Source organism: Hyposmocoma kahamanoa, unplaced genomic scaffold (genome assembly GCF_003589595.1).
Source record: "Hyposmocoma kahamanoa isolate Upper Pololo Valley unplaced genomic scaffold, ASM358959v1 99702, whole genome shotgun sequence".
Lineage (NCBI taxonomy): Eukaryota > Metazoa > Arthropoda > Insecta > Lepidoptera > Cosmopterigidae > Hyposmocoma > Hyposmocoma kahamanoa.
This window is the reverse complement of record NW_020656001.1, coordinates 34,788-52,102: the sequence shown is the minus strand read 5'-3', so window position 1 is coordinate 52,102 and position 17,315 is coordinate 34,788. Positions and strand designations below refer to the sequence as shown.

General features: G+C 35.9%; 1 protein-coding gene across 2 annotated transcripts in view; it reads left to right on the top strand.

The window, feature by feature from the left end:
- Positions 1-15,250, top strand: part of LOC113239209 (LIM/homeobox protein Lhx2-like) — a 75,090-nt gene extending 59,840 nt beyond the window's left edge. For both annotated transcript variants that reach the window (XM_026476102.1, XM_026476103.1), the window contains exons 6-7: positions 13,519-13,751; positions 14,494-15,250. In XM_026476102.1, the coding sequence (XP_026331887.1) occupies positions 13,519-13,751; positions 14,494-14,730 (470 nt within the window). In that variant the 3' untranslated portion in view covers positions 14,731-15,250. The remainder of the gene's footprint in view (positions 1-13,518; positions 13,752-14,493) is intronic.
- The last annotated feature ends 2,065 nt before the right edge of the window (positions 15,251-17,315 follow it).

Sequence of the window (17,315 nt, the reverse complement as noted above, 5' to 3'; positions counted from 1 at the left end):
AAATGATTTGGATTGACAACTTGTTCGGAAACGCAAACAAATTGGTTTCTAGCACTCGCCGGCCGCTGTCGCTTCACGATCACTACGCTCGTTTCGCTCGCTCCGCTCGCTCGGCTCGTACTGCTTTTTCATTTTCTAACCTAACGTAACCTACTGAATGGGAGCCGCAACCAAGATTTGACCTATGTAAACTACGTTTGTTTTATTTTAAACCACTCAGGAATCCAGTGTCTAACTATAATAAGTTTGTCGAAATGAAAATTCAGCATTGTAAACTATATTAAGGAAAATAACTCTCTTTAAACCACTCAGGAATCCAGTGTCTAACTATAATAATTTTGTCGAAATGAAAATTCAGCATTGTAAACTATATTAAGGAAAATAACTCTTCCTCCGCAACTCCGGCTTTTAAATTACACTCTTAGTATCGAAGAGACAAGTACCATGACGAGGCGGGTTTGAACTTATTATTTATGAAAAATGATATTATGCTACGTAAAAATTATCTAAATTGACAATATATGAAATGATTGTTATAAAATACGAGCTTTATATTAAAAAATATACTTGGTACTTGGTACTTGGTGTAACTAAAAAAATAAAAAATGTACTTAAAAAATATATATATAAATTATAAAATGTGAATGTTATATGAAACACGAATTATAAAAAGTTAAATTTTATGAAGTGAAATTGGTCGAACTACAATTCATATGAACTGAACGGTATTTGTTTCAAAATTAGTTTATTTAATTTTCGTATTAATACAGCGCACCCGTGACAGACAACTATCTGTACCTGTGCCATGAGTACCAAGCAACGGAATTCACTCTGGGGCACTTTCTACAACACACAGAACAGAACCAATTCAGAAAAGTTAACTGCCCAGATTGGTCCTATCGGGAATCGAACACGGAACCTCCTCGTGCTCACCGTAAAAGCAGTTGAGCCGCCGAGATCGTCAAATACAATGTGGAAAATTTACGTAATTCAATTCTATAAAGTTAAGAGGGTGATGTTGCATTAAATTGTCGGATATGTTGGACACTCTACTAAACGGCCGTATTGGCAGAATTATAATATGATTATTTGACAATTCATATTACGAATCTCTTACAATTCATATAACGCAATTCAAATAGATGTCAAGTAGATGAGTTGCGTTTTTGTTTTGTTTGAAATATCATAATATGAATTGTCAATTAATCATATTACGATTCTGCCAATGCGGACTTACTGTTAATCTTAGTAATACCTTAAGATTGTCATGTGTCATTTCCAAGGGTGAGAGCCTGGTGACTTGTAGTACAGGCGTTAAGTCTTTAACAAGCACCAGCTCCCAAAAATAAGTTATTGCATGTATCTTAAATTACTAAGAACTATATGTACGTATTTTTGTGGAGGAATAAACGTTATTATTATTATTATTATTATTATTATTACTGTAATTATTAGTAAGTAGAATTACAGTAGTTGGAGCCTATACACCGCCGTACGCGCGTCGTCGGCGCGTACGAAATGCGCTGTGAACTCAAAAAGTAGACTGTTGCGTTTGTATCGATTCAAACGCGCGTAAAACGCGATACAAATTTGCGTGTTGTCGCGCGTTTGCGGCGCCGCTGTATTTGTGAACGAGTGCAAAGGTTTACTCGCTGCGACTGTATCGCGTTTAGCTCTTAGGCTATATTATAGTCTCACTGCCTAGCCTCGTCTCACTATGAGAGGGTTGTAGTTCCCAAGCAGGCCCAGTGCGGATTGGGTACCTCACACACATCATTGAATTGCTTTGCGAATGTGTGCACGTTTGGTAATGTTTTCCTTCACCGACTAGCTCATAGTACATTTAAAATTAAATTTCGCACATACATTTCGAAAAACTCAGCGTTGCGTGATTGGATACGAACCCGCGACTCTCTGCTTTAGAGGCGGCAGACCATTAGGTTACCATGGTTAATGTAATAAGTTAGTTAAATTACAGCGTATTTACTGTTGTTCCCGGTTACAACGCAGCCACTCTGTTCCCGACATAATTAGGGGGTGATTTAGCCCATCGACTCTCGGTTTGTTAAATTGATGCTTGTGGTGAACATTCGCATTCATATTTATGAAGAACCGATAATGCAAGCTGTTACAAAAAGGTGTAAAAAAGAGATTGTCAAGTTTTCTATACCAGATGAAAGAAAAAATGATGCAAAACTAATAAAAATCTCAGTACAGAGTACTAAAAAAAGAATCATGAAAATCGGCGCACAAATACCGGAGTTATCGCGTAAGATACATACAAAAAAACATACTGTCGAATTGAGAACCTCCTCCTTCTTTTTTTTGAAGTCGGTTTAAAATATTGATTTCTCTGTGGTACTTAAAGAAAAATCTCTCCAATGAAAATTACGTGCAAAGTAGATATTTTATTCTTAAATAATTCGTTTAAGACTAAAGTACATCTTATTGCGTAACAAATTAGTACATTCTTTAGATAATATCCTTCGGTGTATCGTATATTTTTTATAAGACTCTTATTTAGTAGTAAATACCTAAGATTTGATCTAGCAAAACAGTTTTTCTCGCTTCTCCTCCAGTGACTCGCCTTAATTGAACACCCTGTATAAATACAAAACTGGAAGCGGCCTTACATTGTCACGTGAGCGGCGAACTTGAGCCAACCTTATTTATTGGCCCGAGCACGCTACTACAACTTTATTGAACGGACGTCTATAGATCTGACCCGAGATAACGGAGCAAACATAAAATTGTACCATACAACAATAGTGATGTATTGTACTATTTAATTGTATCGATAGACTAACTATCGCTTAGTCTCGTAGAGACGTGGTCGATAATTCCCGGCAGTTCGAATTATATTTTAAACTAGCTGGTGCCCGCGACTTCGTCTGAGTAGAATGAGTACTTCGAGTGGCCTATTGGACTATTAAAATTTTCATAGTTTTATTGATCCTCTGTACAAACTTTCATCTCCTATTTCAACTCCTTTAAGATTTATTTTTGTGACAAATAGTAGCCTAAGCCCTTCTCCTAGGTCCCATCTATCTCTACACCAAAATTTATCAAAATTGGTTCAGCGGTTAAGGCGTGAAAACGTAACAGGCCCTGTACTCTCGTTCTCGACATCCATTCGAAACTATAAGCGCCCAGTTACACGAGGAGAAAGTTTTCGCGCGGCCGCCCAGTTATCACGCCTTCATGTACACATTTAAATTCCTCTGAATAATACAACCGCGTGGGCCGCCGCGTAGATCAAATTCAAGCCAGACTCGCCCGCGTACCCGGGACGCTTATTTAAGTTAAAACGTAAAAGCTAAAAAATAGAGTGTATTTTGACATGACAGTTAGATGCACACGGTCGCGTGAGGTGAGCGCGATGAAATTTTTATCAAATAGGTAATACTCGATTAAACTAAAACACGTATTATGCGAACGAAGCTTCATACTTGATATTGTCTTTTAATAAGGTCTTGTAATAAGGTCGTAATAACTGTTACTTGTTTGACTGTTTCGGAAGGATATCAGAAGGAGAGTTATTTTCGCATTTATAATATTAGTTTATATATAATATTTACGGCCGGATTGAAATAATCGTTCTTTCAAATTCAAACACATTGTAACCTTTGAGAATCATCGCCATTATTATTATGCGTCCCACCTCTGAGTTCGGGCCTTGCTAGCTCAATATATATAGCCGGACTTTACATGTTTTCCAAGTGTTCCGAATCTTCTTGAATATGCAGGTTTCATTACGATATTTTCCTACTTTAATAATAATTAGGATTAAACTGTCTACGTGGTAGAATGGTTACCATGCTGGTCTGCCTCGCAGAGGTCCCAGGTTCGATTCCCGGGCCGGGAGAAATATATTTGTTATGGCCTAGATTTATTTCTCTCGTGAGTTTGGGAGTCATTTGTGGTTGTCAATGTGTGTCCATGGTAGTCGTCACTCAGGGTTTCCCTGACTGCGGGGCTTATAATAAACAAAGAAATTGGTTCCGAAAGGTCTGTTGCTTCGAATTTTCAAAAACGGAACATATTTTCGTGGTATGTTTTACGGATTCATTTGAAAACTTTTTTTTTCATATATGTATTGTCATAGCAATAGCCCGGAATTAAAAGACGAGACTTAATGCCTGTAAAATATAACGGACTGAAGGCTTGGCACACGCCTATCTACCTAAATATAGAAAAAAAATCATCAAATTTTAGCAGTATAATCTTAAACCTTTGCCTTTTCCTTAAAGGAAAAAGTAACAACTACATCTAAGGTCATGAAATAAAATAGATATCATCCAAAACTCGACTTTACATAAGAGCCGTGATATATCACAAAATTAACGTGTAAAGCTATGAACAGAGTCGATATTTCCATCGATAACCACCTTATCCCTTCACTACAAAATATCGGTAAGAATCATTCATAAGATGACCGATCAGAGGACACTCAAGTTTCGAAGTCTTCTAAAGCTACATGCGACGGCTGATTCGAAATAAATTCCACGATAACAATCTTCAGAAATACCGCAAACAGTTATCTCACGTTCTACAGTATAGAACGACGTTATAGGCACGAAATAATCTACACTGGAATCCAGTTATAAGTAATATTTATTGGAAAATGTAAGTCATGGAAATATTTAGAGGGCGGCTTCTTCTTATCGTATCGACATGTAGTGTTTGACATTGTGGTGAAAACATTTGTAAGATTGCTCCAGACGACGTGCACACCAGAGGAACGCTAAAAGAAATTTGAATGAAAATTGGGTTAAAATGGGGTAACGCGGTAGACATTCAAACCATATTTGTATTGCAAAACGAGCGACTCGTTCTGTGTACCGTTTAGGTTCTCGGGTTTCTCTCAGATAAAAGTTTTCTCTCAGATAAAAGTTTAAGGACACTGGTGTCATGACTGTGGCATCACAGTACATTTACTCAAATATTTTATGCCCATAAAATATACATAATTTCAATGAGAAAGAAGATATACTTATTATCAATCTTAGAGCTGAAGTCCAAACTCATGATATCACGATTTCGTTTAACCAAGTTAAACAACTCTTGTATAGGGAATTGTATACGTTTTTACAATAAGATTCCGGAGCATTATATCAAGATTATCATTTCCTAAGTTTAAAAACTATATTAAAAATATTTTGATCAAAAAATCATATTATAAAATTGAAGACTACATGTTAGATAAAATGGAAAAACGACCTGGCTCTAGAATCCACACAAATTTATTAAGTGTATTCCATAGCATTTAAGTTTATTTGAAAAGAGAAATTCCTAGGGTTTCTTGCTCGTTCTTCTCAGGGAACTCAGCATAGTGAGCTTAGTGAGCAGTCGCTTCAAAAAATTATTTTACTTACGGAATAAACGATTCTTTGACTTTGACTGAATTATAATAACAGCGTCCATACGAACCACTGGCCGCGTATAGGTTTCGATCTTCAAAATCAATATGAATATAATAAGAACACGCGGAGATTTTGACACAAATCCGACGTCAACAAGCACCCAATGGCGACTGACGGGGCAGCGGGCGGTGCGGCGTGTCGTTAAACCGCTGGGAAATATGCAATTTTTTGGATAAATGTGAAATTAATAACTATAGGACTACATATCGAATTAGGTTTTTACACATAGGAAACCAAACTATTTTTCCGGATTTAAATCACGTATATTTGTTTTTCAAACAAGTCAACGTTTCGGGCCCTTTACAGGTCAGTCAACCGTGACCATGGGACCTATAAAGGACCCGAAACGTTGGTTTGTTTGAAAAAACAAATACCTAAACGCAATTTCAATCCGGAAAAAAAGTTTCAATGCCCATATAGGACTTCAGTTGAAAAACAAAATGTAGCAGGGTTTCAGGCTATACAGATAGATATTTATATCTGCATATAAAAATTATGTACAAAGTTAGATATTTCATTCCTAAATAATTAGTTTTAAACTGTTATTTTAGCCCGTTTTCAGTATTTTATAAGATCGGATAAAGTACATGCTGTCTTGTAACAAATTAGCGCATTCTGTAGACAATATCCTTAGGTATATCGTACATATTATGTAAGACCGGTAATAGTAAATACCTTAACCATTTGATCGAGCAAAACTGTTCAACTCGCTTTTCTCCAATAACTCGCCTTAAACAAATTTTTGTATCTGATGCGGAGGCTGAATTGAACTTTTATATTCTACAACGTCAGCCCCATTAAGAAACGGTGCATCAAGAAAACACTTAATAAAATCCAGACAGACAAATTAAAACACTACGTAATTGTGATAATATAATCTCAGTACAAGGAGATAAATAAAAATCGGTTCTCACTACTCAAAGTATATTGAGAGAGAAAAACGCCTTGAATTGGAAAATAGCAAAATCAACCATTAAAATAATTGCTCCTTATAATAAAATTTAGGCGCTATTTATAAAAATGAATCTTCAAGCGTGAACCTCTCCAACAAAAAAGAATCTTACCATCATACTTAATATCATTGTGTCTAATGATGATCAAAGCCCTAAATAAAGAGTTAAAAAAATAAAACACTGGCCATATTTAAAACGTTTCATCGAAAAAGGGCTGAAACGCCAACCGTGAACGTCAAAAATATATAAGAAAAAAAAAGAAAAATCAATAGACAATTAAAGTTATTCTTTTTTTAAATAGTATAATTCGCTAGTAGTTCATATGAACATAATTCACCCATTTTTAACCGAACGAAAAAGGAAGAGGTACTCAATTCTGTATTTTTTTTTGTGCATTCAACGCGATTACTGCATTTACGCAGTAATTAAGCATTTATGCAGATTACGGCATTTGTGAACCGATTCTGGTGATTCTTTTTTCGTTGGAAAAAGGGTACCTCAGTAGTGGTCTCATTTAACTTTGAAGCAAATATACCACTTGAAAGGTTGAAAAAGTTACACAATTATCTATTATTTTGTATTTAAAACAGTTGTTCAAAACTGCATCTGTCATCTTGAGACATAAGTTGACAAGTCTCGTATACTCACAGCAGTACTTCCCTGGACGAACTCTTTCACAAGGAGTTTTACTGGCTACTAAGTAGCTGATGACCATTTGTATTCAATAGTGGAACACGCTTGCAGAAATTGACTAATCACTCTCACGTTGAAAGGCTTGTATTTATTTATAGGGAAAGAGAACCAAGAGGAAGGTACAGTCAAGAGCACGTCAAGCTTGACACTTTGTACTTTGGACCGTTCTTATCGTAAGCGACTTAGAGTTGGATTTAAGTCTTAAGTGTCAAGCTTGACATGCTTTTGACTCTGTACGTAAGTGTAAAAGAAAACCGACCTCTAAAGTTAGACAAGAAATCACTTAGTGTTATGTTTACATTCAAATATCGTCGCCCTACTTTCTCGTACTTAAAGCACAAAGTTACTGAAATGAAAAAAATGGATTGTATATACAAATTTTAGCAGGCAGATTTCATACCACATTTCCTTCATATTTATACACCGGCTTTTACCTATTCTTATAGCAATGCATCCAAGTTAACACCCTGATTTAAAATTTAAATAGAAAGTTTTGCCATCTCCTGAACAACCACTCTTTATAAGATACCAGTTTGAGAAAGTAAGGCATCGATATGGAACGTATAATACTCGTATACATGAAAAAAGATACATATTTAAGTCCAAAAGTAAATTGTATTTCGACTTAAAACAGCTTACGTAGGAGGTATCGATGTATTACTTTTTCCGCTAACATAAGAAACCTCATGCCATAGCCGACCGGCGCCTATCAGGTCCAATAAAACACAACTCCGAGCTTCTCATTTTTTTTTAATTCGCCCTTTTTTACAGCCAATCGTCAATATCGAGGGCTTTATTACCAGAATACTTTACAACACGGTTTCTAAGAATTATTTTACGTAAACTCGGCAACATGTTAATTCTGCCTTTAAATAATAATGCGGGCCCTTTATGAACCTGGCTGCAGAGGCGTTCTATCTACCTAACGTTGTGAGAATAGGTTTCAATAAAGTTTTTTGCAGGTATCGCGAACTTTTGCTGCTTTTGTGTGTTTTTTTCTGTTTTAGTTTAATTTTACGGGGTAACTGTCTGTTTTTCTTTTTTTCCAACTTCTAAGATTTTTCAATACTGTCCTGATCATAAACTACGTGATCGACATTATTAGCGAAATTGAGTTATCAACATATCTACGACCGCCTATAAGCGGCTTTTTTTATATCTTATTTAGTTTCAGTTGATGGTTAAGTAAAATAAACGCAATTGACATTTTTCAAAGAAAAAACATTAGGCACTAAAATCTCGAAACTTACACACTTTATTACTACTTGGTGACTAAAATAGGTAAGGTGGTAGTACACAAGGAGCTGGTGGTAGTACACAACGAGCTCTACTTCTACTTATCTCCATTCCCGGGCCGGGAGAAATATTTGTATGGCCTCGCCTATATTTATTTTTCTCGTGAGTTTAGGTTTAGGTGTAATTTCTACTTATCTATGTCACCCGTAACATAGGGGTTCCCTAGAGCGGTGCTATGAGCGGATGCGTATGTGCGTTAAAAAAAACCATTCCCTATTTCATCCCCTTTAAGATTTATTTTTGTGACAAAAAATAGCCTTTGTCTTTACTCTAAGTCCCATCTATTTGTATACAAAAATTCATCAAATTTTATTGACCGCTTTAAGCGTGAAAACACTTCACAGACAGAGTTACTTTCACATTTATAACATTTATAATATTTTCAAAAGAAATTACAATTGTTGCTATTCAAAACCACTTGAAGATAAACATAATTTGTATGAAGAATACATAACTCGTATTTCTCCCTAATTTTGACGTCACGAAAACAAGTTTAATTTAAAAAGTTCTCCATCCGTAAACTGTATATTAATAAACTTAACACTAAAGAACATATCTCCAAAAAATAATTCAATTTCCTTAATAATGACCCTTTGTGCTTAAATCACACAAACTATCTAATATATTTAATTATGAATTTAATAATTAGCTCGACTTGCATCGCTAGTCCATTACCCGAAACCACCCAAGTGTTGGTGGGGTGAGAAATTAATGAATTACCGACTGTCCAAACAAAGGAGACCCATGAAAAAGAATAACAAAAAACCAAAGGTTCCTAAATTGAGAATACGTTGTAGATCTTTTTAAACAAGTCGGCAGTCAGAAGTTGGAAACCCACCGGTTTAAATGATATTACCAAGTCGTCCATTACGTGGTATCATCTAGATCAAAAAATATGTCCAATTATCGGAACATTCATCATAGTACGTTATTTGTTTTGACAGCCATGTAAGTGGGTCCAGCGGTGTGTTTTTTAATACCTAATTGCCAGTTGTGTTTCGAGTTTCCGTTAGAGTATATTTATGAATCAAATTTGGGCAAGCATTGTGGCGCCGACAGATTTGCTCGATTTTTTGACGATCGACACGTTTGAGCGAACAAAACGCGTAGTTGTGTAAGTAGCAGAAGATCGACATCGTGTTTTTTGTCCGACTCGTGTGATCACAAAAATTAAAGTAAATGTTTGTGACAGGGACGATTTATAGGTAATGTATTTTATGTCGATCGACAAAATCGAGTAAATGTAGCACTAGACAATCGACAATGTAATTTGTATCGATCGACACTATGAAATTAAAATTAGGCGTTTGTGCATTTATACGAATTTAACCTTGATATTCACCGATAGCTAACAGACTGTAACGATTAACAAAATCGATCAAATGTGTCGATTGATAGATCTTATAAAAACAAAGCACGTCGAACACCAATAACGATTGTCAAAACACGAGCTAATCTAGTAAGCACCCATTGATCGTTAAAGCACATCATGTCGAGCGACAATAACGAGATAGATAGATATAGATGCAGTAGTCTCATAGTAAGTCAAATTTGCTTAAAATAACATTATCAGTACAACCAACCCTTTGCGACATTTGACACAGGAAAACACAGAGACACTTTGACAACTTTGACTTGCTATCTATTTCACCGACTAATTCGGTAAACGCTGTTGGATAGCGATATTTTAACCAAATCTGAATCGAACGTTTTAACTCGAATGTTCTAAATAGCTCGGAAAGCGCTCTTCGATTCGAGAACAATATCCAATCGGACGATTCGGTTAAAATATCGAAGAGTTCTGAATCGGGGTCCAGGACAGCCTGCAAATTACTCAACTCCACCAAGACTCTCAGCCTCAACAACAGTCGTGTTTAGGCTCTTTATATTAGTCTCGTCGATTAGTTGACTTTCAAATTATGGCTTTCTGGAGTACACTGTTTTATATCGGCGACGTATTTATTATATAAAATTTTAATAGCATTTCTTTTTGTGTAACTAATGAACCTTAAAATCCTAAAAATACACATACATTCTAAGTACATAGATGTACCTATGTACTACGTTTTGACTAGTATCACTTTATTATACATTACGCAACATGGAGTCCAAAATATTTTCTTTGTGCAAATAATCTTAAATTAAGTCAATGCCGTAGTTTATATCATCTCTTACAACACTAAGCGACGTAAAAAATAATACAAAAAAAATACAAAAATGATAGATAGATAGATAGATAGATAAACACTTTATTCACTGATATAACACAAATACAGATTTAGCATAAAAGAAAAAACAAAACATGATTGTCATAGCAGTGAAACGGCGCTGACTCAGCATATGCCAAAGTTTCCTAAGGCGCTGGTTTTCAGTCAGAACCAACGAGAGGGATTAAGTTACTAGAAAGCAAAAATATAACGACTTTGAGTAAAGTTATACATTGACAATAATAATATACATAGTAAAGTGTAAATAGTGCATTTAAAATAACCTGCTTGACATATAAGTGCATGAGCAAATGTGAATATAATTATAGCTGTAGGTGTAAGTTATGACTGTAAAGAGGATTTAATGTTGTGTAATGTAATTAGTATTATAATATAATTATACACATAATAAGAATAGATCAAAGCAACAACAAAATTCGATTCTAGACAGACTACGTTAAAGAATAAAAACACACTACACAGATTTTTGAAGTGAGAGTAGGTGTTGCCGGTACAGTGCTTTGAATTTGGGTTTGGATGTCTCGTTGCGTATAGGTGGTGGAATATTATTCCAGCACTTTGAGGCCGAGTATTTGAAACTACCTCGAAAAGCTGTAGTTCTATGTTGTGGTACCATTAGAACACAAGATCGGACAGATCGCTCTCTGTAGCGTACATTAACACTAGATGACCACATTAGTTTATCATAAAGATATTCAGGTGTTCTAGTTTTTGCTATATCGAATAAAAGTCCTGCATACAGGAGTTTTTGACGAGACCCGATATTTAGTAGATTTGCAGCGTTGAGATAAGGAGTGACGTGAATACGAGGGGGTATAAAAAACAGAATCTGGCACATGCATTTTGGACACGCTGCAGAAGTTTGTGTGTTTTAGACAAAATGCATGGACCATACGACGTGATACAATGAATACAATTCATTCCATAATAGTTGATCTTAGATAATATCAATGCTTCACATAGAGAAATACGCAAATCAACACTGAGAAACGGTCGAATACCGTAGATCACTTTTAACCTATAGAAGCAACTGCGAACAAGTTGTTCGCAGTTGCTTCTATAGGTTAAAAGTAAAAATGTTAAAAATAACGTACATTTTGAAATCATTAACAAAAATAAAAAAGAAATTACAAACGCTGAAGACATCTCTTAAAATTGTTTAACGGTACAGACATCATTGTAGCAGCGAAACATTCAAATATCTAACAATGTCACACACCTTGTCGTTGTTTCTGATTTCCATAACACAAGTGCTTTAGTTACATACTTTGGAAGTGATGTTGTCTAATATATAATAAGCGCGGTGCGGTATCTATTCTAAATTATCAAATACCGTCGTCGGCAAAATAAGCTTCACTTTAAGCTACTTGTCAGCAATTTAAAAAAACTGATTATGTATAACATACGGTTAGGGTGTTTTATTGTACAATAAATTGATTCCTCAGGTTTTTTCTTCACTATAGCTAGGGTTGGCTAGAAGTGACCACAGAGATAAGCTCACCTTCGCAACATACGCGTTACAAATCAAAACAACAGCGTCAGGTTTATAAATTTCGATTATAATTCACCCATTCTTATCACCGCACCTGTCAATGTACACAATAAATTGTCTCCGTTCAACTATTGTAGGCATCTCTCGAATTCCGGAAACGATAATAACACTAGACAAAAAGTGCGATTTGTTGGTCCACTGGTCTAATTTGCCACCGCAGCGTCCGGACTTGAGCAATCTACGAGCGGATCTCGACTTCCTCAAAATCGCGGGATGTGGCTGCAGTGGACCAACACGAAATTGCGTTTTATGTTTAGATTGTTTAGATGCAACTAGTGGAAAAAAAAAAACAGCTTGGAGAGCAGGGAATAAGCAGCGACAGATGGGAACTCTTGTTTTTACAAAAATTTAACATAATTTATCCAATCCAATCCAATCATAATTTTTCCAACCATGTTATTATGTCAAAGTATAAAAAAGAAACGTAATTCGAAATCTGAATAATATTATATATATATATATATATATATATATATAATAATTTTTCGAACGCATCCGGATTTGTTTGAATATTCTTTTTATAATACCAAATGATGGGAAGAACAAGTCCTTTACCTTGTGTTAAACGACGTACCCGTCCATAGCAGTGGCAGAGCCCCCTGAATAATATTATATATATATATATATATATATAATAATTTTTCGTACGCATCCGGATTTGTTTGAATATTCTTTTTATAATACCAAATGACGGGAAGAACAAGTCCTTTACCTTGTGTTAAACGACGTACCTGTCCATAGCAGTGGCAGAGCCCCTCAAAACAATCAATCGCAAGAGATCTGAAGCACACTGCCACTGCGGCCGTTATCTTGACACATGAATTGACAAGTCACATGGGTCTTATAACTTCACCAGCACCCTTATGCTTCAATACCGGAACGTGGTAAGGTTCACATTACTGCTTGGGGTCTGAAATTGGTACAATGACAGTACTTCCATGGGTGTTTCTTTTTCCTTTGCGAATAAGAATTCTAATTGTACATGTATCTGTATTGCCGATATGATGTTAGATAATAATAATAATAACGTACACACTCAACATAGCTCCGTACTAGGAAAACCCTGTGTGGCGAGTGCCATGGATACACACATAGACAACCACAAATTACACCCAAACTCACGAGAGAAATCCAAAAAGAAAGATCCAAATATCTCCCGGCCCAGGAATAACCTAAACCTGGGACTTCTGCGTGGCAGTCCGGCATGGTAATAGTTCGGCCACAGAGGCAGATAGATAGATGTTATGCAAGCGCATAGTTATTTTCAGTCATGCAATGCGAGGAGCGAGCGTTACTTATGGTAAAATTTTATATAAAGTCGTGATTGAAAACTGAGCGATAAATCATGGACTTTTATAGAATCATTGTTACAGAAATTCTGCATCGAGGCGACCTATCCTCGTCCATGGAATCACTAGCATACGACTCGGTGGCGTCACCTGGAAGCGTGTCAAGCCACTCCCAGCGCACCAAGAGAATGCGTACCAGTTTCAAACACCACCAGCTGCGCACCATGAAATCTTACTTCGCCATCAATCAGAACCCTGATGCTAAAGATTTGAAGCAACTTGCCCAGAAGACTGGATTATCAAAGAGGGTCCTACAGGTACGCCTATTTCTGTTTCAATTTCAAATGTGGTCTCCTCCACGTGTCCGACAGTAAGAGCCTTTGCACACGGCGTATTTTATACGCGCCGTAAACGGGCGTAATCTGTGCGTATACGCAGACGCGCTGTAGTGAATTAGTGAATCGATTCAAACGCATGCAAACATCGCGTTGCAAGCAATAAGCTTATATAGAATTTCATGTAGTTGCTTCATTTAGGGGGGAATTTTTGGACTTTATATTTCTATATAAAGTTTTTACATTATGCAGACTGTCCATAACCGCTCGCAAAATTTAATTGCAAAATTCCCTTAAGATATCCTAGGTCTGCTATTACAAACTTTAGCATCCCAAGACTCTACAGACTAAGCATGGTCAGGTGACATATTTTGGCAGTAGCTACACAAATTTCGTAATAGTATTATATTAAACGTTTTCCCCCCATCAAGTTTTTCCATCTAGTTTGATACTGTCCGAGTCCCTTGTTCACTTGTGTTTATTGTACTTGTTTATATTACTTTTTTCTTTTAAATTTAAGTTGCTGCACACCAAGGCGCGACTTGCGCGAGAACGACTGGCGCGTCCTGTTGTGTTAGCCTTCTGTTTTAAATTTCTGTTTTAAATTCGAACGTTGTTTTTGCAACATGTGTTCACTCATAAATAGCGCAATTTAGATAATATCTTCACCAAATTTAATTCATAGTATGTAACATTGTAATAACTGTAAGTGAACCATTTACAGGTGTGGTTTCAAAACGCTCGGGCGAAATGGCGTCGAAACTTGATGCGTCAGGAGTCTAACCACAACACATTGACTCCAAACGGAAATGCCGCTCATAATGGCAATGGAACAATTGTATCTGGAGTCCCAAACGACGTAGGAACACCAATGATGTTGTCGGAACAGCTACAGCCCATGGAAGACATGAGGGTCCACACCCCACACCCGCATTCAATGGTTTTTAGTGAAATGTATTGACAATCATATGACTGTTTGGCGATACGAAGTTTCGCGCGTAGATACCCATGAAGTTACTTCCTTTTTAAGTAATTCAGCTGACCGGACACACTGATATCTGCTGTGGAATTTCAAACAATTGATGTATTGACTGTGCGATCATTGACTATTGTCGCCACCGTTTCGAATTTCCATCTACAGTCTATTTGAGAAATTATTAACTACTAATAGCCATTTTAGAGTAGTATTACTGTTAACTACATAGTCAGGATTAAGCACTACCATTATTCAAATGCACTAACTGTAAACTCGCCTTCAGCTGTATCATAAATATTCTCATTTCAAAAACGTTCCAGTCTCGTCTGCTACGATTGTTACTTTTTTTAGGATACTTATTGCTATTATATGATTGAGCTTTGATAATGTAGTAACAAAGCTCCCAGACGACTACCTTGAAAAGCGCCAGAAAGCGTCAGAAAGCGTCTGTACAAATCTTTATATTCGTGTAATAGCCAGGGTTTCAATGGCGGCACCATTATGGCTTCATTTTTGGTCGAAAAACTATTGCAGCAAATTTTTGATAATTCTTTTCCTCCGACTGTTGTATTATTTGTTCTGCATTATAACTTGGTAAAGAATCAAAAATAAGATTTTAGTAAATGGAAATTGGAACAGCTCCGACTGTTGTGGCGGTCGAGCTGGGAGTCAACGTGGTACGATAACAAAATGAGACAGTGAAAGAAGATGGAACAATTCAAATATAAAATTTAAATACATGTAAAATAAAAAATGATAGGATACAAGCGGAGAGAGGCGATACAAAGAGGTGAGATGACGGTGTAAAGAGGTCACACCGTCACAACCTACTACCTTTTAAAAGATTAATTTAAACTAAGATCGTGACATACGGCATATATGGCTATGAATACTACAAGTTGGATTTGATCTGAGAATTTACTCATTTTTATGTTACCTGACTTAAACTTATTTTGTTCCTAATTAATTCCTTTAAAGATTTCAACTAAGTTATTTTTATCACTTAAACCTAATTTTAACGCTTGTACATAGATAAAATCAACAACTTTATTGTATCTTTTAATTTAGGACATAAGCAAATGGCGTTTATCATACATCCTAAGAATATTGAAAATCAATGTTATTTTGTAATTTTTTCAATTCATATCATCTTGTGTGCATCGCTAGTTATTGTTTAAAATTATTACTGTAATAATATCCACCAACTTATAAATTTGATGGAATAATATTTTATTTACAAGGTTCCATTCAGAATTTTTTTTAATTTATTGCTGGCCATGGAAACAAAGTCCTTCAGCCGAAAACATAAACGTTTAATTATATTTCTGTAAATATGGCCACCACAAAGAGGATAGGCAATTTGAGGCGGCGTGTTTGGATTGACTCGGGATTCCTTAGAACGGGCCGATACGGGTATTTTAGTTCGAGATTCGTATAATTTCGCGTTTTAATCTTCGATTAAGGCACAATAGCACTATCCTATTCCACTTTAAACTAGATTTCACAAAATAATTGAAAGTCAAAATAAAAACGACACTTTTCCCTCCAAAAGGCCCAGAGCGAATCCCCATTCAGAATTTCAGATTCGATGTTGCCATGCAAATAATTTATGTTCCGTCACGACATTAAGTTACGTCGCTTAGTGTTGTAAGAGATGATATAAACTATGGCATTGACTTAATTTAAAATATAATTTAAATATTTTGGACTCCATATTGCGTAATGTATAATAAAGTGATACTAGTCAAAACGTAGTACATAGGTACATCTATGTACTTAGAATATATGTGTATTTTTAGGATTTTAAGGTTCATTAGTTACACAAAAAAAATGCTATATTGAAAAAAAAAAGGTTTAAAATTTTATATAATAAATACGTCGCCGATATAAAACAGTGAACTCCAGAAAGCCATAATTTGAAAGTCAACTAATCGACGAGACTAATATAAAGAGCCTAAACACGACTGTTGTTGAGGCTGAGAGTCTTGGTGGAGTTGAGTAATTTGCAGGCTGTCCTGGACCCCGATTCAGAACTCTTCGATATTTTAACCGAATCGTCCGATTGGATATTGTTCTCGAATCGAAGAGCGCTTTCCGAGCTATTTAGAACATTCGAGTTAAAACGTTCGACTCAGATTTGGTTAAAATATCGCTATTCAACAGCGTTTACCGAATTAGTCGGTGAAATAGATTATAAGAAAAATTAAAACCCTTTTATTTACATTTTTAAGACTTTAGATGCCTCAAATATGGGAATGCATGGCTTTGCATTAAAATAAAATAAGACATTTCCATATTACATTCTTGTTTTGTAAACAATAGGACGTTCGGTAACTTTCATGCGATAATAGTGTTCTCAATAACGTTTGTAGCCTTTACCGGTCGAGAAATTGGAGTGATCGTACGAGTGTGACGACATTTCGGTTTCGAATACGACAGTTTGACGATCGATTCGGAGTCGTGAATAAAAATGAAAAGAAATTGGTCGATAACTGAGTTATCGTAAGGCTCTGAATCTACCTCCCGGTTGCAATATAACTCACGGTCACCATAACGCACATAACAACTAA